Genomic DNA, 19,884 nt, shown 5'->3' with positions numbered 1-19,884 from the left:
AATTTACCACCACTAGCACACACCGGTGCTGTGATACTTGTCGCTGCTTGCTTTCCTTTCCCCCGCCCGGTCTACAAAGACCTCAGCTTTCCTACCCCCACTTCTTTCTTCCAAAGCCTCGCCTTTTTCCCTTCCTCTCGTCTTCCCTCTCGTCTCTCTCTCTCCCTCCAAATCCCTCCTTCCTTCTCTCTGTCCACATTCATCCTGCTCTGCAGCTAGCTGCTTTGGTTGAGGATCGGAAATGGCAATCGAAGATGAATCGCCGCAGCTCAGAGTCAACACCACCAGAGGCGGCGCCATGGTAACGTCTTTTTTTGTAGCACTCCGTTCTTGCCTTTTTTTTGCTGGATGGATTGGTGCTAATGGCGGCGGCGGATCGAATGCGGCAGGGAGGAGGGGAGTGCGACGGGGCGGAGAACCAGCGGTGGCCGCCGTGGCTCAAGCCGCTGCTGGGGACGAGCTTCTTCGGTCAATGCAAGCTGCACGCGGACGCGCACAAGAGCGAGTGCAACATGTACTGCCTCGACTGCATGAACGGCGCACTCTGCTCCCAGTGCCTCGCCTACCACCGCGATCACCACGCCATCCAGGTGAGCTCACCGCAGCATTCCTTGGCGTCGGATTGGAGAAGCCGGCGCCGGCGCCGGGTGGGCCTTTCTCTCCTTGGGAAGAAACGGCCGATTTTTCCGCCGCCGCTGCGTGCTTCCTCTATCCATAGCCGCCTCTCTCTCGGTCTCTCCTCCGCTTGCTAACAGACTTGGTGTTCGTTGCATCCAAGATTACAACGGCCAATCTTTCCTTAGACGCGTTGGGAAAAATCCAAAGATTAGGATAACTGACTTCCTTCAACGGGCAGGCAGCAAATGCGGCCTGTTCCATCCTCGGCTTCTCGCTGACGGCGATGCGTGCTCTGTTTTGCTTTGGGTGCAGATACGGAGGTCCTCCTACCACGACGTGATCCGGGTGTCGGAGATTCAGAAGGTGCTGGACATCACCGGCGTGCAGACGTACATCATCAACAGCGCGCGCGTGGTGTTCCTGAACGAGCGCCCGCAGCCGAGGCCCGGCAAGGGCGTCACCAACACCTGCGAGGTCTGCGAGCGCAGCCTCCTCGACACCTTCCGCTTCTGCTCCCTCGGCTGCAAGGTACGCTCCGCCTCCGCCAATCCAATCCGATGCATCCATTCCGTTGTAATCGCAAGTGTGATTTGCAACAGCATTGTACTCATTGCCTTTTGATGCCCCACGCAGATCGTGGGCACCTCCGGCGAGTTCCGCATCCGGAAGAAGCACGCCGCCATCAAGAAGAAGAAGAAGCTGCCGCACAAGGGCGGCGCCGCGGCGGCGGCGGCGTCGGACTCGGAGGACGACTCGTCGACGAGCACGAGCGGCGGGAGCGACAAGAGCAGCGTGGTGCAGAGCTTCACCCCGTCGACCCCGCCGGCCACCGCCAACAGCTTCCGCACCGGGAAGCGGCGCAAGGGCGTGCCGCACCGGTCGCCGTTCGGCAGCCTCATGGTGGAGTTCTAGAACGCGGCCACGCGGCCGCCCCTCGCCAAGGAAGAAACCAGCGGTACACCACACCACTGTAGCATACGCACCCCTACATACCATACTACTCTATAGCTGTTGGATCGACCGATCTGCATACCATAGCCAGCCAAAAAGGAGGTAATGCAAGCAATAACGAAGGGCCCCATTGCACGCCTGCGCTTCTGGTAGGTTTCAAAAAAAAGAGGAGGCCGGTGCAGTGCGGCACGGTTACTTCACATAGTAGTCTTACTGTGCTAGTAACAAACGGTTTGGGTCTGGTACCAGCCTCTGAAAGGAAAACGAGGTAGTTGTGGCAGTTACTCTCTCCTCCCTCCTCTCGTCATCAGTCCCTACTCCCTACTAAGTTTTGCGAGTTTTACCATAGGGGTTTTCTCTAGTTACCAGTGCTTGATGTAGTAGTAGTAGCTGTACATATTCATATATACTGTCACAGATGAGATGGGGAATGGTAGGAGTCGAGCTCCGGTGTTCATATTCGTGTGTAATAAAGGGATATAAGAATGCTGCTCCTGGATGGCCTTCAATGTCAAATGTGGTTCGCTTGCTTTGATTTGGTGATTTCTCCTCTCCCCTTGTTTCTCTGTACCATCCACCACCGGATGCTAGAATCAGGGCATCAGGCCGTGAAATGCAGGGGGCTGCGTTTCTGACGGCAATTGAGGGCATCAAACCTAACTTGGTACAATGGGGATCGATCGGTGCCGGCCGGCGGTTACGCGGTACGGCTTGGTGAGCCGTGCCCCCTGCCTAACTTGGTTGACCCGCCGTTTGCCCAGGACAGCGGCCGGTCGATGCCGACGTTGTCGTCGTCGCCGTGGCCACCGTCGCCACACCGCTGGGCCGGCCGGGGTTCCTTCCTCCCATACGGAAGGAGAGCCGCCCCCGTCCAACCGCCGCCCGCCATTTAAACCCCTCTGCTGCGCGTGGGTAGGCCCTCCCTCGCAGTCGGCGGCTGGACGCAGTAAAGACGGATCGATCCAGAGGCGAGATCCATGGGGTCGTACGGCTCCCGCGGTCCCGCGCGCCAATGATCCGTGCACTGGCAGCGCCACGTGCGGCTCCCCGAACTCCAAGAATCCGCGTCCCGTCGAGGGAAAGCCGAAACGTGGAACGCGCGCCTGGGCATTGGCCCCTGCCGGGCTCCCAGGGGGGATGCCGGCGCAGTGGCGCGCAGGGCCGCTTGCGCTTGGCGTGTCGTGTGCGCGCCGGATCGAGCGCTTGCCCCCCGCGTCACAGCGTTCGGGCCCTCTGGCCTCTGCGATGCGCGGCAGCGGACGGGAGACTGGAGAGCGTGGGGACGAGCGCTGCTTGTCCTTGCTGGCCGTGTCCGACGGGCACGACGAGATCGCGCAATGCCGTGGTGGACGCCTGCGCCGCGCTCCCGTGCCTCGTCCGTCCGTCCCACTCGCGCGCGCCGCGCGGCGAAGTGGCTGGAAAATGCGGCCGCGCCCAGCCGCCCACCACCACCGCGAGACCCCGTGCGCGACGCTGGCGTAGGCGACGCCGCCACCCACCCACCCACCGCCCACTCGGCGCCCCCCGCATCGCACACCCCGGCACACGCACGCCCACGACTTTCTGCCGCCGCGTGATGTCACTTGCCCCCTGCCCCCTCCGTCGCTACGGAGTACGGACACGGTTCGGCGCCGCACCCGGCCGTCCGTGACGCGGGCGCGCCCATCGGACGGCTCCCCTTTTCCTTCCCGATCGCTAGCGACAGAGCACAAATTACTGTGGGACACGCAAGGCGCCACCGATGGGCCATGGCTGGCAGGCCGGTAGATGCTTCATACTACTACTAGGTACTAGCAGATCAACTGGCCGGAGAAGAAGATTTGGATGTGGATATGATCGGATCGCCAAAGAGTCACGAGTCCGGGGGGATATTTTGGGAGTTCCTACTGGTTTTCCACGGCGAAAGCAACGGGGGGCCGGGCCACCACACCGTACTTGCTTCGTTCCCTTCAGCGAAGCGTCCGGCCGGCGTACGAGCCGAGCCACCTTCAGCTCCTGAATTTCGCCAAACAAATGGCTAAACCCAGGGCCCCGCGACGCGTACGTACACCCTCTCCTGGTTCCATCTCTTGCTCCCTGGTGGAGTGGTGGTGCTGGCCAGTGTCATGAGGGTGTGTACGGTTCGTGTTCAACTAGCGGCGCTTTTGAGGGCATTTCTCCACTTCTTTGGCGCGGGGTATCGGCGAATCGGCGAGTGGGTGGGTGCGCTAGGGTCCATGGCCACCACCACCGTTCCCTCCCATCTCCATTTCACCGTGATAATTGAGCAGCTGCTGCTGCTGCTGCCTAGTGGTATGGTGACATGGTCGGGCGCTGCCCCACTCCGCGTCGTGGGATCGATCACCTCTTTCCATCCGATAAGTTCGTAGCAGCAGGCCAGCAGCAACACTGCAACAGGAGAAGGAGGATTAGGCCATAAAAAAACGAAGAAAAGGGTCTTTCAAAAAAAAAAACGAGAAAAGGCTCGTGTGGGGGGCGACAGATTCTGAGCGATCTCCGCGACGGCGAGAGGGGGTTAGCATGAGGAAAGGCGTGTGCATAATGCACGCACGAATCAGCGTGCCCTTTCTTTCTTCGAGTGGATCAGATGGAACCCTAGCGAAACTCTCATCAGACCACTTTTTATTTCGGGCAATATCGCCGCTTTTCCCTTCTGATCATGGCCATCCATTCCATCGTATCGCTTTCGATTCGTTCCAGCAGAGTTCGCGGGGCACGGGCGGCAGGCCAGTCCAGTTTTCTTTTCTCCTCGCCCCTCCTTCTGGATGTCGACATAGAAAATTCTCAAGAGATGTGCGTGACTTTGGCGAGGCCAAGTGGTGCCAGATTTTTCTCCGTCCCGTCATCCGGTGCGTGCGCGTTCCGTTCAAAAAGGGAGATATGTTGAAAGGGTTCTAGCCCCGGGCTGCTAGGTCCCAGGAATCGGGCCTTGTCAGGAAGCGCCTTCCTTAAGAAATCAGCAAAGGTTGAAATGATGTCTGGGTCCGACAGGAATTAGCCCTGAATCAAATGGCAATCATCGTAATCTCTAGCATGTGGTGACATTTTCTTTTTTAAAAAAATAGAAAGCTACCAAGCATGTACAGTTGCAGATACTCGCAGGCTTCCAGTTTTCTGCATCTATCATGTTCCTATTCGAAGATGGGCAGATGGCACATGGCAGTGGATCTCGGCCTTTTAAGCCTTGGCCCCAACCGCGTGTGCTCACCATCAGGTTCCTACTAGAAGAAACATGCCACATTCCACAAGACTCCAATTCGATACTACTACTAGTACATCAGTACGTTTTTTTTAACATATTGGCAGGAGCTCTACCTTCATTTAAGTAGGAGAAGAAGTGCAATATTACAAATCATTGTCTATTACATAAATTGGGGTTATCACTCAAACTCTTGAAGGAAATTATATTAAGCAACATTAAGTTACACGAAGCTCGTCGCCTAGCATTGGGTTGCCACAACGTCGGGATGGAGGTGCGGGCTGCAGGTGTGGAGCGGCGCTTGGATGGAGGTGCGCGGCGGAGCTGGGTTGCAGGCGTGGAGCGGCGCCAGGATGGAGGTGCGCGGCAGAGCCGGGCTGGAGCTCGTCGGCATGGCGTTCGCCCGCAGCGGTTGACGGTTGCTGGCGGGCTCTTGGTGGGTGGCGCGCGCGGTTGAAGGCCGGGCAATCGGCGCGAACAGCGGAGGAGAGCGCGGTGGTTGGAGGCGCGCCGCAGCCGGGAAGTGTGCGCGGCCAGGAGGAGCGCGCTGCAAGGCATGTGGCGGCGAGACGGCAAGCGGACGCGCGGCGTCGGCAGGGAGGTGCATGTGGTGGAGGGCGCTACACGTGGGCAGCGGTGGAGAGCGGCGACAGAAACGGAGGTGGAGGTACGGCGGCACGGCGAGTGGAGCGCGACATCGGTGTCGCCTCGGCTGGGTTGCCGTAGTAGTGGTCCGGGAGTACCGAACCATGTATGTGCAGCGAGGGGTTGTATTGTTCCAGGTGAAAGCCCTCACCGGCCTTCGTACTGGTGGACATGACGGCGGCATCCTAGGATGTCGTCTTCCTCATTAGGGGCGTCATGTTGGAATTACAATCCTGCTGCACGGGGTTCTCTGGGTGAAAATCCTGTCCAGAGTGACGATGGCGCCATTGGTGTCGTGCCCTCCTTGAATGCGTCGTCTCTAAAGACCCAACTTGGTTCGTGGCATTGCTTAACCATTGTTATAGGAGGCCATAGCTGAAGGCGACAATGCTACCTTCCGCGTAGTGAGTTGAATGGGTGTTGTTGAGCCCAGGTGTAGGCAATTGAAGTTATGGTGGCGGCCAGGGGTTGTTGCATGGTTGTCGGATTTGGCTGCTTGCAGCGGACCGTGGCAGCTGACGTTGCTTGGCAGCGGTCAGTGCGGTGTGGGACTGCGTCCAAGGACGGCGCTTGTGGCAACGACAGCGTGGGACGCTAGGTTTGCAGCGGACCGCGGCAGGTTGCTCAGCTTGGCTGGACTATCTGGTGCAGTACATCGTCGGAAGGCGGCGCAAGTGACTTCTCTGGCTTGTTGACACGGCAGAGAAGGCTATGTGCGAGGGCGAAGCAACGTGACGAGGTCGACACACTGCAGCGGCTTGGCTGATCAATGGAGATCCTGGGGAGCAGGGCAATATTGCTCACTACTCTGACAATGATAAAAGAAACGGATCCGCGACGTGGAGTACTGCGGTGGGTGTGGCGAGGCCCCTGCGCGTGATGTCTATTCGAGGCGACGAGAGAGAGACAGAGTCAAACGACGGATGTGGCGAGGGCCCCGCGCATTGTGTTATCGTGGCGGCGGCTGCGAGGCCGCCTGCGAGAGGTCCGGATTCGGTGCTATCACCCTGTCAGGTGGATAGTGATGTTACAACGGTACTATGGCGGAAGGTACTGCATGATGGTGGCCTTCTCGGTGCGGTGCAGTCTGCTTTTCAGTTCAACGTCGATGCTAGGTTACGTTGCGAGGTTTTGACGACTTCTTGACTGTGTATATGGTGGTACGGGCTGCGTTAAGGCTTCAGTTCTGTCGTCGAGGTGTTGAGAGGAGTTGAGTTCGGCGTGGGTTGATGTCCCGATCCAACCGGTCAATATGTTGTAGAGTTAAGTTGCGTGTGAGGGCGTGGTGCAGCATGCGTTGATGATCTAATCCAACACACTGGTGTTTGCGTTGTTTTTTCTTTTTTGTTGTTTTCGTCCGGTCTGAATTTCACTTTCTTTTTTAATATAATCGGCCGCACTGGTTCGTTTTAAAAAAAAAATACATCAGTAACGGAAACAATGTAAGAACGAACAGACAAAGTCCGTGCCAGATTGGTAGCGAGCAGAAGAGATTCTGCTCCTAGGGCACAGGATGCCACTATGTATTCTCGATGAAACAACGATAGATTGCCTGAAAAGGAAAATGAAACAAGGATGTGGTAATTCACAAATGCTGCATTGTTCAAGAGCGTCTAAACTTTGTAGGACCGCATTTAGCCAGGGATCAGTTTTGGCGCACCTTATCATCCTTATTGGTATAAATCTGGGCGTTCCATTTTATGTCGGCGCTTGTAGGATGACGACTTAAAGTACATTATTACCCTGTCTGAGAAAGAATCATCCATCGCCCTCAATCTCAAACAGTAGAGCCCGTGAACGATCCGACCACCGTGACAAGATCCAACAAATACGGAAGACTAGTTTCGGAATGTCCAGGGTTCAGGCGTCCAGATCCTCGGTCTGCCTCGCGAAGAAATCAGTGGAATCCGTAGGTAAGCTTCATGAATCGAGCTTACCTGCTGCTGCGCTTAGCTTAACTGTTGTTGGAAGAAAGGGTTGGAGATGAACATGGAAAGAGTCTACTCCAACTCAATGTTTCTGAATGTGCGTTTTTTAAAAAAGAAAAGTCTTGTGAATGTGTGTTTTTCTGTTGAAGGAATTTGTTGGGCGTCATTCTCTACACTGATAAATGAAGTAGACCATGTCGTCAAATCCGAGCTGAAAATCGACGGATCGCACCTGAAAGTCGCTTCCGATTTTAGGTAGTGAAACTGTTGAAATGCCATGTTTTCTTAGATTTTGAAATGCAGAGTGCAGTGCTGGCCTGCTGGGCGTCCACAGACAGTCAACGCCATACATCTCTATTCTCAGCCTCTCACATTTATCCAGCGGCCGGCACCCACATTATCCGAAACGCAACCAGGCCGGCCCAAACACCTCTCGATCAGGGGCAGAACCGTCAGCCAAGCCACGCCCTCTCGAGGCCCAGCCGGCCAGCTCCCCAAATTCCCAGCACGCCCCGCCCCCGCGTCCCGCGCGACCCAATGGCGCTCTCGCTCGCGCGCAGCCCCCACACCGCCGCGGCGCTCCCGGCCCCGCGGGTTTCCCACTTTGCCCCTCCCCTGCCCCCGCTCCGCTCCCCTCGCCGCCATCACCGGGTGGGCCTCCGCCTCCGCTTCCCGGCCGCCGCCGTCGCGGCCTCGGAGGCGCAGGCCGCCCCCGCGGCGGAGGAGGAGCTGCAGGGGGAGAAGCGGCGGAAGCTGTACGTGGCCAACCTGCCCTGGTCCGTGCCCGCGCCGGAGGTCGAGAAGCTCTTCGCGCAGTGCGGCACCGTCAAGGACGTCGAGGTGAGGGCCGCGTCACCGGTTTTCGAGGAAAAAAAATGCAATGCCGCGTGCCGTGGCGAGCTGTCGAGGCGCGCTTTGGATTTTTCAGTTGCGATTCGGCTTTTTGAAAAAAGCGCTTGTGTTTGTTTGGTGAAGCTGATCAAGGGGAAGGATGGGAGGAACAGGGGCTTCGCGTTCGTGACGATGTCGACGGCGGAGGAGGCGGCCGCCGCCGTGGAGAAGCTCAACTCCCATGTGAGTGTGTTTGAGGTTGCCTTGACGCGTTTCATCTGCACCATGCTGTGGTTTCAGGAATGAGCATGTTCTGTGATACTCACAGTATCAGATAGACATAGTTCAAATGCAAATGTGAGTATCAGTTAAAAAAATGTAGATGTGACTTAGCTTGTGGCTGCTACATTACGTCTTGCTGCATCCACTGACCTCACTTGCATTCTCCTGCACGGAGGCTTTCAGCAATTTCAGCAACTTACTGGATATATGGCTTGCACTTCACGTGGACATAGTCTTACTTGTAATCAGCATGAACCCATTTTATCAGTCTTGTAGACATAGAATTGATGTTTTGTTCAATGAACTTGTCATCAAGATGCTGACACCTTGAGGTTTTCTCAAAAATATGCATTGAGACCAAAAAATTCTGAGTTCAAGAAACTCACCCATAGACCTCTTATGCTAGTTTCTGCATGCTCAATTTTGTAGGAGGTAATGGGGCGGAAAATCAAGGTGGAATTTTCAAAGAGCTTCAGAAAACCTGCTCCAACTCCTCCTCCAGGCACCATTATAGAGCGGCACAAGCTCTACGTGTCCAACCTTCCATGGAAAGCAAGAGCTCCCAATGTCAAAGAATTCTTCTCAAAATTTAACCCACTTTCTGCTAACGTTATCTTTGATAATGGAAAAGCAGCTGGGTACGGTTTTGTTTCCTTTGGGACAAAAGAAGAAGCAGAGGCTGCTCTCAGTGAGCTTGATGGCAAGGTGTTACAGACAAACTTCTGCCTTTATGTTTTACAATTTACAATTAGAATGTGGATCGATCGACCATTGATACATCAACTGCTGCAATGATGTTTAACTGAACAAGTTTGACGGGAATGTTTTCCATTAGTATTTTACATATCGGTACCTTCTTATATTACTTTTTTTGTGAGGATATAGCATGCCTCCTTTGACACATACCTCATCTAGATAAAAATTAAAATGTTACTTGTCAGTTATAAACTGTATTGTTCCCCCCCTCATATTGTGGCAAGCTGTCAAATGGAAGATAACACGTCTCAGGGGCAGCTGTTAGATGCCTTGCCTGCTCTCTATTTTAGAGATGAATTATAAGGTCCCTGACCATTGGCTTAGAATAATAAACCTGCTATCATACAGTTTCATGAATCGTCTGTCCTATTTTTCCCTTTATTTTTTTTAAAAAAATTGGATGTAAGATGCATTAACTACATGCACACCAATGACGAAACCACAAAGGTATCAGACTTACGTTTTGTCCATTATGTAGGAACTTATGGGAAGACCTGTTCGTTTGAATTGGAAGGAAAGTGGTGATGATAAGGTTGAAGTTGTAAAGGCTGATGCTGAAGTAGAAACTGTAAATACTGAAGGAGCAAGCGCTGATGATGCCAGCGATGATGGAGGTGAAGATAAACAGGAATAGTAAAAAACAATATGCTGGCCTAGAGGAAGAAAGTTTCATATGCCTTATTGATATAAATATAAGAATTGATATGGAGCCTTGTTGTACAGCTGGAAGTTTTTCTTTTTTCCATACTTCCTGGTGCGTGAGTGCATGGTGGTTGTGCCTATAATTACACTTATAACTCATGGTTGGTACTTAAATTAAGTTGTTTCTGTGGAAAATTTAATTCCACATCATCGTAAAACTTCTCATTTACCTTATGCATTGAGGAATCTTCAGTGTGCTGTATGTAGTTTGCTTCACTACTTTTGTGTTGCAGCTACCGCTCCCTGAAATTTTCTGTACTTAATTTACCTTGCAAATTGCAACATGTGTAGATTCATGCAGCATGAGCAATCAGCTTGAGACTCAACTACCTTTCATAATGATGGGGAATGCACAACCATAATGCTCAGTCCATTTAGTATTAAAATTTGAAGCTTGAGAGAAATGTGCCTTGAGTAACACAGTCATATCAGGAGCATCCAGGAAAAAAATCCTTTTTCCTGGAATATATTTTAATTGGCAAGTTATTGCTATGTTATTTTTTGTAAACTCAGATCTGGTCTCTCTTTTTAATCTAGATGCGGATATCAACAGCTCAATTATCATTACTTTCGCCTTGTTCTGCAGTCCTGCTAAGGAAAAGGCCAATGAAGAGCAGTATCTCTGACCAGGTGAAGCAATGTCCTTGCTGTTGCAATCATATTAAAATACGGTTATGTTTTTATCGTGGCAATACTATCTAGTTATTTATAATTCATATGGGTTATAAGTTTCTCCTGCTGAGACACTTTTGATCTCCTAATTTTGGATTAATGCTCATTACTTTAACATTCTGTCAGTTTTTGTTTATGTACAACTCTTCCTCTCACGGCACTTTGGTATGGCATGTGTCCTTAAGTCTCTAACTAACTAACTAGGGTTGTTTCTTGACAGACCTAAGCTTTTTTTTTCAACTTTGAAATTTTTCCAGTTTTCTTTCAACCCTCAACTCCAATAACAGATCGCTTTGCACCCCTGCGCTTGAAATATATCCTTATTTTGTTCTGTCTTCACTGTACAGGACCTTGTCTTACCTAATTGCAACTCAATGATTTAGTGATGGAAGTTGTATCTCCTTATTCAATTGCAAAAATGTGAAAGCCCCTACACTCTTCTCTCTCTAAGTTCAAATGTGGGTTTTTTTTCTTGTTATAGACTAATTCATTAACCAATTCTAAACACTTTAAAGAAAAATCGAGAAGTTCTGAGCTCGAAATTTTTTCAAGGAGATGCATGTGAAATTCCGAATTTGTTTCAATCTCTCACAAAAACAGATAAGTAGCTGTTGTTATGCTTAGAACAGTTGTAGAAAAGATAGAACTGAGTGGTGAGTGCAGTATGGTCCCGTTCATAAGAAGTTGTAAGATATCATGGTGGCTACAATTATAATTACCACACACCAACTTTTCATGGTGTCTGGTCAAGGAGAAGCAAAGTGGCAAAAGAGGAACATATTTAATTCTACATAATTTAAAGCAGCCACTCCCACAAATTTTAGGGGACTAAAGTGGGACAGATTGATGCAAACTGAAATCTGTTCCCTTTTTTTTTTGTCAAAGCAAGCTCAGGTGGTTAGTTTTATCTTTTTTCCCCTAACCTCAAAGGGGTCAAAGTCTTAAAGCAAACCCTATTGGCGGGACTAATTCTTTAGGGAAAAAAGAATGATACTGTTTCTCTTTTTGTTGTGGTCCACCACTTCATCAGTCTTCTCCTCCAAACCTCCTATTAGCCATTTCCACACACAAACAGGGGGAAGAGAAATTTTCTTTTGTGGAGCGAATGTTCTTCATGGAAGGATATAAGAATAGGTGATGGAAATCAGAATCAGCTAACTTGGTTTTCCTGTTTAAACTTTTGGAGCCCTGAATGATTAATCTACTAGTTACCATGCTGTTATCTTTTTGTGGTAAATTAATTTGAAGCTGGATACCTTCATGCCTCTTAATCCATTTCTACCACTAGAGTCTAGAGATAATATCCAGAATTTTTTGTAGTAATATACAAGCAACTGGATGACTAGAGAATATATTGTGTTACATAGTGCAAAAAGTAGATCTATTTTGCAGTAGCATTGGTAGCTCCAATAATTTATTGGCACCACAGAATATAAAACTCACTGTTTATTAAAGAAAGGCTTTTACGTTTTGCCTATTTTTTGCATTTTCTTTTTAGTTCCTTTCATAAGTGGGATGCAGTTGCATGGTTTGCTTTTGTTCGTTCCAGTTCATGCACTTCATAAGTATTTCATTCATCCTCTTGAATTAAATATTTTCCTCCTGTTGTGTTTCATTTATTTTTTGACTAATGGTGTGCAAACTGTTTGGTCTGTTCTGTTCAAAGTATTCCTATCTAAGTTTTGTACATCAGTTAGCATCTTAATTTGTTCTACAAAAGCATAGCTCTTCAATTGCTTTCCAAATCAGAATAACATGACACGTTAGCCTTTTTTCCAATCCCTTGAGTCATGAATCTCAGGAAAAATATCACGTAATTGCATTACTCATATTGTACCACGATTAAGCGGAGAGAATGAACTCACTGGATGGTCTTCTGTAGTTAGCCAGGAATATGGTGGCACTTAGCTTTCACCTGAATGGAACCATACAGGTCCCTTTGTCTACATGTGTTCCAAATTTTGTCACTTATATTTTCTCTGTTTCTGTGGACTGTCATGCATTGACGGCACTGCAATCCCTGTTATCTGACAGCTATGTGCTGATCACAGAAGGAGAAGAATGCTGTATATAAGCTGGAGTATCAAAAGGTAAGGAAAAAATCTGAAAATTTTTCAACTATTTCTGAATAGCCAATTATCTCTATCCAACTTAGAATCTATAAAACGATGCCTGTTCTGCATTTCTTATCTTTAAGATAAGCTTGGTCATGTGGCACTGCCTTTATTTAGATTGATTTGCATGCAGCATGAGGATAAAGTGCATTGTATGCATGTATCTGGATCACCAGTTCAATTTTTCATAAAACTTTGTCCTCAAGAAAACATAATTTTCATATATCTTTGGTTTAAACTGTCCTTTTACTTGAAGTATAAGGGATGGTCTTTTCGATACCAGTACAAGCTATTAGGGCTTATGTTGACACTGTAACAAGATTAGTGTCACAAAGAGAGAAGTAAATTCAAAGAAAGCTGTTGAATAGTGGGAGTAATCATCATCTTTAGTTACTTGAAGAGAGAAACCTGATGTTGAAGGAGAGACTTCATGGCTTATGGTACAGGACAGTCCTTTTCTTCCTAGGCGAAACAGTAGCGGTACCAACGTTACCATTGGCAGCACTACAAGATAATGGAAATTTTAGCAGCTTTACCTTTATGAAAGTTACTTCTTTGACACTTAGCAGAGCTTTCAAATGTTCCCTTGATTTTCTTTATTTTTAATTGAATTTGACTGATCAAAGCTTACAGACTGTTAAACTTAGAAACCGGAAAACCTTGCAATGAGAGCAAACCAGGTCACAGGTTTCATTTGCCACATTGATTAAGGTTTAAGATATTTTCACACTGAAAATTCAACCTTTTAATTTCCTTCCTCTTTCAGTGGAGGCTTGTACTGGTAGGCTTGATTAATGCTACTGCTCTGTTTCTTTCTCTCTCTGTTTTTTCTTTTTTGTGTGAGAGGAGTGTATTATTCTATTGCTGTTTGCTGTTCATTTCTTATATTATCATATCAGCCGGGTATCTTGTTTTCCTCATCTAATGTGTGTGTGTGTGTGTGGCAAAGGGGCCATCGAAGTTAAAAGAGGAAAGCAACAGGAGCAGACAGAGGAAAAGAAAAGGAAAGAGGAGCTGCAGCACCAAAAAAACAAAAGCAAATAAGGTCAGGCCCCAACCACCACCATCTCCACGTCTCCCTCCATCCCTCCCAATTCCCAAATACTTTGCCTTGCAAACAAGCCTCTCAAAGCCAGGAGCGTCATCTCATCATCTGATCTCTCTCCATATCCTCTCACAATTCCCAACACCAGAGAAAGTACCATGGATCCGAGGCACATCTGTCCTCTCTCATCTCATCACAATGATTTATCCCAGAAACTCACAGAGATGCTCTGCTAGCACCCGAACACTCAGTCTCAGAGACTGAGTGAGGTAGCTAACATCTCTCTTCATTTCTTCCTCTGCCATTGCTGCCGCGTCAGAGCTCGTGGTGTGAGGCAATGGCCTCTTCACCACTTGCAATCTCGGGGGCACAGCCTACCTGGGTCCCCTATGAGGCAACCAAAGATTGCTCTCAGGGCCTGTGCAGCATGTACTGCCCCCAGTGGTGCTACTTCATCTTCCCTCCGCCGCCGCCGTTCGACGTCGGTGGACCCAGTCCCGACGACTCCTCCGGCCCCGTCTTCTCCCCGCTTGTCATCGCTATCATCGGTGTGCTGGCCATCGCCTTCCTCCTCGTCAGCTATTACACCTTCATCTCCAGGTACTGCAGCACCTTCGGTTCCTTCCGGGGCAGAGTCCTTGGCTCCAGCTCAGGTGGCGCTGCCCGCGGCAGCGGTGGCGGTGGTGGCGGAGGCAGCAGCCATGGACAGTACAGGAGTCAAGAATCCTGGAACGTCTCGCCGTCGACCGGGCTGGATGAGGCCCTGATCAGCAAGATCACCTTGTGCAAGTACAAGCGTGGCGACGCCTCGGTCCACACCACGGACTGCTCGGTCTGCCTCGGCGAGTTCAGGGACGGGGAGAGCCTCCGGTTGCTGCCCAAGTGCAGCCATGCCTTCCACCAGCAATGCATCGACAAGTGGCTCAAGTCGCACTCCAACTGCCCTCTCTGCCGCTCCAACATCACGTTCATCGCCGTGGGGATGGGGATGGCGACGCCGGAGCCAGAGGGCCGTGGTCCAGGCGAGAGCGCTGGGAGAGACACCCAAGCAGCAGAGGTGGTTGTGGTGATGGATGACTTGGAAATCATGTGCGACGAGCAGCAGAGCGTGGCGGGCAGCAGCGACGGCGACGATCAGGAAGCAAATGGTGGCACAGCCGAGGGAATGGACGAGGGAGACAGCAAGGCTGAAATCAGAGAAGAATGCCCGTCGCCACCGAAGAGGGGCCCTTCGTCATCGGACCCGAACCCCGACAGCCGCATGTCCATCGCCGACGTTCTGCAGGCCAGCATGGAAGACGAGCTCATGGCAGCCAGGGAGAGCGGCCTCCTTGCAGGTGGCGCGGGCACGTCAAGACGGTGCCATGGCGAGAACAGCAAGGAATGGGGCCGCAGCAGCTGGCGCGCATTGCCGGACGCCATGGACTCCGTGCCGACGAAGCGGTTGCCGTCGGCCGGGCGGTCGTGCTTCAGCAGCAAGAGTGGAAGGGGAAGGGATTCGGATCTTCCGATGTGATTTCTCAGTTCTGAATTTCAGATTTCACCTAGGATACGGGGCAGGCTTTTGTTTGCTTGCAAGATGGAATGTGAACGGAAAAGCAGGGACCAACTTCATTAGTATGGATATGTCGTCTCTTGGCAATGTTCATCACTACATCTGAATCTGATGACACAGGTGAACTGTTCGTCTGCAATGCTCGGTGAGGTCTTTACTGCTGCTAGTTTTTTTCAGGCGTTGGATCACTTTTGTTCATTTTTTGAATGCTTTCACCTTAGCAATTGGAGTACTGTGCAATGGGGATGGGGGTTAGGACTTTTCAGTTGCTGTCTTGCCTATATCAATTCTGGAACCACTTTCTTTGGGTTAACAGTTAACACAAATGCAGGAATCCTGTTTGTAATTTCCATCACCATAGCAGTGATGGATGGACCTATAGCATAACCAGATAAGCATATGTGCGATCTCTGTTGTCGCTCAAGTTTCCTGTGGTCTATTCCATCACACATGAACTAGCAGCTTACACCCAGTAAAGCTGCAACCGACACTGCTTTAATCCTTGGAGTTGGAGTGACCATTTGTTTTGTTACTCATGTAATGCAATGTTGCACTGTCGCTGCATGATCTGTGTATGGGCTCGCGTGAGTAGAAAACAAAAGATGGTCAGGTCTCAACCTGTGACCGATCAGAATCTGATCCCCTCTCTGCTTTTGCAAAAATAAACCGGTTCTTTTCCCGGCGACCACACTGTCCGCCTTTGTTCCTCGATGCATTACAGACAGGGACAACGCAGTGCCGCTGAAGTTTCTGTGACAGAAACGGTGCTCCTGGAATCTCTAGATATTACGTGATGCCCTGGACAACATGTGGTTTGATGCTCCAAACCTGTGGCTGGGGTTGGGTTTGATTTTTGATGCACCGCTATCTGCAAGAGGAGAAGCATCATTGGCCACAGAGCTACGGGAAACTTTCTTTCAGTGTTTGTTTAGTGCTCCGGATTTCCATGAAACAAAATCATACTGTACTGCAAGATTGATGGGTACATGGGTTTGGTCGGCTGATCTTGTCACTGGCCTGCCTCGCTCGGACATGACGCTGACGCCTCGTTGGCAACTTGGCATCGGAGAATGTAGCAGTGTCTCTCCCTCTCGGTAGCCGGTATCCGTCGCGATCGCACTTGCGGGTGCGGCCGATTCGGATCGTTGCATTGAGAATGGCTCATGGAAATTCCACGACTTCTCTTCGTTCCCCCTGCCCGGCTCTCGCTTGGATGCTCCGCTCGCAACTAGTAGCCAACTAGTTTGATGCGGCCAAGACTGATAAACCAGAGAGAACGCGTAGCGTAGGCATCCTGCTCCGCCATTCCTGGCGCTTACTTTAAGGTTCTAGACGACGGCGGCCGGGCTTCGTCGGCGTCGCGATCATAGGACTCTGTGGTGGAACGGTAGGCATCGGCGGCATGCGCCGTTGTAGAGGGAGAGGCGATTCAGCGGCGGGCGGCGCCAGCCATTGGCCGCGCGTCCTTTTCTATCTGTCTGCCTTTGTTTCGAAAAATCGCAGCGGCAACCGGCGGCGCAGGGAGTGTGAAGGAAAGGGAGTCAAAAAGGCCGATATCTGGGTCTCTTTTTCATGCCCACACACAAAAGAGGTCCGAGGGCGTTTCTTTAGGGAGAAAAATAAAAGAAATATGAGAGGAGGAGAGGATGTGTAAATCAGATGGACGCTGCTCGTAAACCTGCTTTTAGGCCCAGCCCATCGGAGGAGGAGGAGGATATAGAAAGCTTGGGGGATCCAGGATGTGGGCTAGATCACACATTTGGTCCCTTAATGGTTCCTAGCCCAATCCAAAGGGTGACAGAGTCTCAGCGATCAAAACCAATCCCTCCCTGCAGCCGCCGTCGCGAAAGCTCGACAAGGGGACAACGGGAACCCGAACCTCAAACGAACCTAACGTGTTTAGTGTTGGGACAAAGTGAAACGGCTCAGGTTCATCCTATTTTTTAGTTGGATTCGGACAAAGTGAAACGGCTCAGGTTCATCCTATTTTTTAGGTTGGATTCACTATTTGATACGAGAGATGGGTTTATTTTTTGGTTAAAAGGTTGAGAGGGATGCGGCGGATGTCATTTTAATACCGTTAGCAACGGATCCCACCTGCCAGCTACGGTATCCATCTCTCATCCTCTTTTCTTTTTTTACTTCACCTTATCTTCTTCATCCTCCCTCCACTTGCCTATGCTCCTCCACCGGATGGCCGCTGCCCGCTCCTCCACGCCGCCAGCACCGTCTGCTCGCCGCCCCTACCTCTTCCCCACGCCAGCCTCCCCCACGCCGCTGGCCATCCCCTCCTTCCCTCCCCGCGCAGGCTGCCCCCCTCTCCCTCTCCTCGCGCCACCGGCCGTTGCTCTTCCCTCTCCCCGCGCCGGCCCGCTCCTCCACGCCACCGGCGCCGCCAACGTCGTCCGCTTGACGCCCCTGCCTCTTCCCCGCGCCAGCCGCCGCTCTTCCCTCTTCCCGCACCGGACGCCGCCCCTTCTTTACCTTCCCATGCCAGTCGTCACCCCCTCCCTCCCTCCCCCGCGCCAACTCGCTTGCACGCACGAATAGAGAGGGGCGGCATTGATGTGGGTCGAATGCATTCGCTCGTTTTGGACGGATGCATTCGACCCACATCTAAGAGGAATATTCCCTCGTGGGTCCGACCCAACCCAGATGTATTTTCAACCAAACGCGAGTCGAACCCGTTCCAACCCAATTCGACCTCAAACCAAACGCGCCTAAAGGTTCATTGCCTTCGGTCAAACATACCACTGCATGAGTGTTTTGGTAGCTAGGGGGTATTGGTTCGACGAACTTAAGTTTAGTCCATGTCACATCGAATGTTTAGATACTAATTAGGATAACTAAACATGAGCTAATTATAAAATCAATTGCACAGATGGAGGCTAATTCGCGAGACGAATCTATTAAGCCTAATTAATCCATGATATGACAATGTAATGCTACAGTAAATATGTGCTAATCATAAATTAATTAGGTTTAATAGATTTATCTCATGAATTAGCCTCTATCCGTGTAATTGGTTTTGTAATTAATCTATATTCAATACTTCTAATTAGTATATAAATATTTCTAATTAGTATATGAACATTCGATGTGATACGAATTAAATTTTAGTCCATGCAACAAAGCACCCCTCGAATACATTCTCCATGCCACCTCGACTCTCCGGCTCTCCGCACTTTTTATCACCGCGCGTGAGCCCGCCTGTGACGTCCGTCAATCCAATATCTGCCTCTGATATTGGTCCCGCCCCTACTCCCTAGTCCCTACCCGACCGTCTCGATAAAGCCAGGGACGGCAGCGTGCACACTGCCGAGAGTCCTCGTAGGATCCTAATCTATATCGTCGAGTACTTAGGGTATCTCCAGCAACAGAGTTAGCTTTCTAGCTATATCCATATCAATAATAGAGAGCATAGTAGATAATTTAGGAAGTAAGTCTAGTTAAATTGATTAGTATGGAAGGTGTGGTCGTCCATCATAATCATCCAGATTCGAATCCGCTCTAACTCGAATTTGGATGCCTATTTTTTCTTCTTAAGATTAATGAAAATCGTCTAATTTCTCCTAGGATCTTTTTTTTTAGCATAGTAGACAATTTCTCCGATGGTCTGACTATAGCACCGTTCCTCAAAGCTTAAATGGGGGCACAACAGGGATATGATATACTCAGTACATAGCGAAATACGTTATAGACTATCTGCTAACTAGTAGTCAGTTTTTCTCTGTTAATTTTCTCCGCCACATAGAATATAAATTGATGATGTTGACACCTTATAGTTAGCTGGCTTGGCACCATCGGAGGTGCCCTATGCATCAAGGCATGGCATTTACAAAGTTCGAGGATTTGAACATATCAAAAATTAATGACTGTTATCATGTTGTGTACCTGCGATTTCTAAACATTTATTTCTCTTCCATGACTCCGTTTAAATGCAGTAGTATCAGATTCTTCAAATATTTCTAAATTTTTTATTTATTTGAGGATACTAAAGATATCAAAATGAATGAGACTTTATAGATGTTTTATGCCTACATGCATGCTCATATATTCATAAGCATGTTTATTTGTGACTTGGATTTCAAACATTTATTTTCTTAAGATTCTGATTTTTATGCACTGCTATCAATTTGAGGGCAACATATCAAAATTAATGAGCATAATCATGATGTATGGCTACTAGTATCTAAATCCAGGATTTTTCCTGCATCTAATTTTATCAAGACTCAAGTTTTAATACAGCTATAAGTTTATTCAACTATTTCTAAAATTCTTTCTTTATGGCTCTAATAGATTGAAGATGCTATAGCCTCCAAAATAAAAGAGTACTGATGATGTTAAGTGCCTACTAGATTAAAGATTTACGGAGGTTTTTTTCTTTCAGACTTTGATTTCGATGCAATATTTTTTATTTGAGGATACTAACATATAAAAAATTAAATGATTTTCATCTATATTTCGTACATGATAGATCAAATATTTTATTTACTTGATCACTTAGTTTTATGGAAGTATGGTATGGTTGCCAGATATTAATAAACATTTCTTTCTTTCTTAGGAATTCAGATTTTTATGTGGAT

At 49.5% G+C, this 19,884-nt stretch overlaps 3 protein-coding genes across 3 annotated transcripts; all 3 read left to right on the top strand.

Annotated features, from left to right (window-relative positions):
* On the top strand, positions 1-2,104 carry LOC117865708 (protein RGF1 INDUCIBLE TRANSCRIPTION FACTOR 1). Its single transcript, XM_034749942.2, has 4 exons — positions 1-301; positions 390-590; positions 931-1,146; positions 1,252-2,104. Exons 1-4 carry the CDS (start codon positions 242-244, stop codon positions 1,528-1,530), a joined length of 756 nt encoding a protein of 251 aa, XP_034605833.1. The 5' UTR covers positions 1-241; the 3' UTR covers positions 1,531-2,104.
* A 5,643-nt stretch (positions 2,105-7,747) lies between these two features.
* Positions 7,748-10,070, top strand: LOC117864147 (28 kDa ribonucleoprotein, chloroplastic). Its single transcript, XM_034748161.2, has 4 exons — positions 7,748-8,181; positions 8,317-8,415; positions 8,884-9,159; positions 9,689-10,070. Exons 1-4 carry the CDS (start codon positions 7,879-7,881, stop codon positions 9,842-9,844), a joined length of 834 nt encoding a protein of 277 aa, XP_034604052.1. The 5' UTR covers positions 7,748-7,878; the 3' UTR covers positions 9,845-10,070.
* Positions 10,071-10,203: 133 nt separating this feature from the next.
* Positions 10,204-15,722, top strand: LOC117864146 (E3 ubiquitin-protein ligase Os04g0590900). The gene is made up of 2 exons (XM_034748160.2): positions 10,204-12,674; positions 13,648-15,722. Exon 2 carries the CDS (start codon positions 14,081-14,083, stop codon positions 15,257-15,259), a length of 1,179 nt encoding a protein of 392 aa, XP_034604051.1. The 5' UTR covers positions 10,204-12,674; positions 13,648-14,080; the 3' UTR covers positions 15,260-15,722.
* Positions 15,723-19,884: the final 4,162 nt, after the last annotated feature.

This window comes from Setaria viridis, chromosome 7 (assembly GCF_005286985.2).
Source record: "Setaria viridis chromosome 7, Setaria_viridis_v4.0, whole genome shotgun sequence".
Taxonomy (NCBI): domain Eukaryota; kingdom Viridiplantae; phylum Streptophyta; class Magnoliopsida; order Poales; family Poaceae; genus Setaria; species Setaria viridis.
The sequence above is the reverse complement of the archived record's forward strand: the minus strand, read 5'-3'. Positions and strand labels throughout refer to the sequence as shown.

Coding starts and splice junctions, on each gene's coding strand:
- LOC117865708 (XM_034749942.2), top strand. CDS start 242: ATGGCAATCGAAGATGAATCGCCGCAGCTCAGAGTCAACACCACCAGA. Junction 591..930: donor GCGATCACCACGCCATCCAG/GTGAGCTCACCG, acceptor CTTTGGGTGCAG/ATACGGAGGTCCTCCTACCA. Junction 1,147..1,251: donor TCTGCTCCCTCGGCTGCAAG/GTACGCTCCGCC, acceptor TGCCCCACGCAG/ATCGTGGGCACCTCCGGCGA.
- LOC117864147 (XM_034748161.2), top strand. CDS start 7,879: ATGGCGCTCTCGCTCGCGCGCAGCCCCCACACCGCCGCGGCGCTCCCG. Junction 8,182..8,316: donor GCACCGTCAAGGACGTCGAG/GTGAGGGCCGCG, acceptor TGTTTGGTGAAG/CTGATCAAGGGGAAGGATGG. Junction 9,160..9,688: donor TCAGTGAGCTTGATGGCAAG/GTGTTACAGACA, acceptor TCCATTATGTAG/GAACTTATGGGAAGACCTGT.
- LOC117864146 (XM_034748160.2), top strand. CDS start 14,081: ATGGCCTCTTCACCACTTGCAATCTCGGGGGCACAGCCTACCTGGGTC.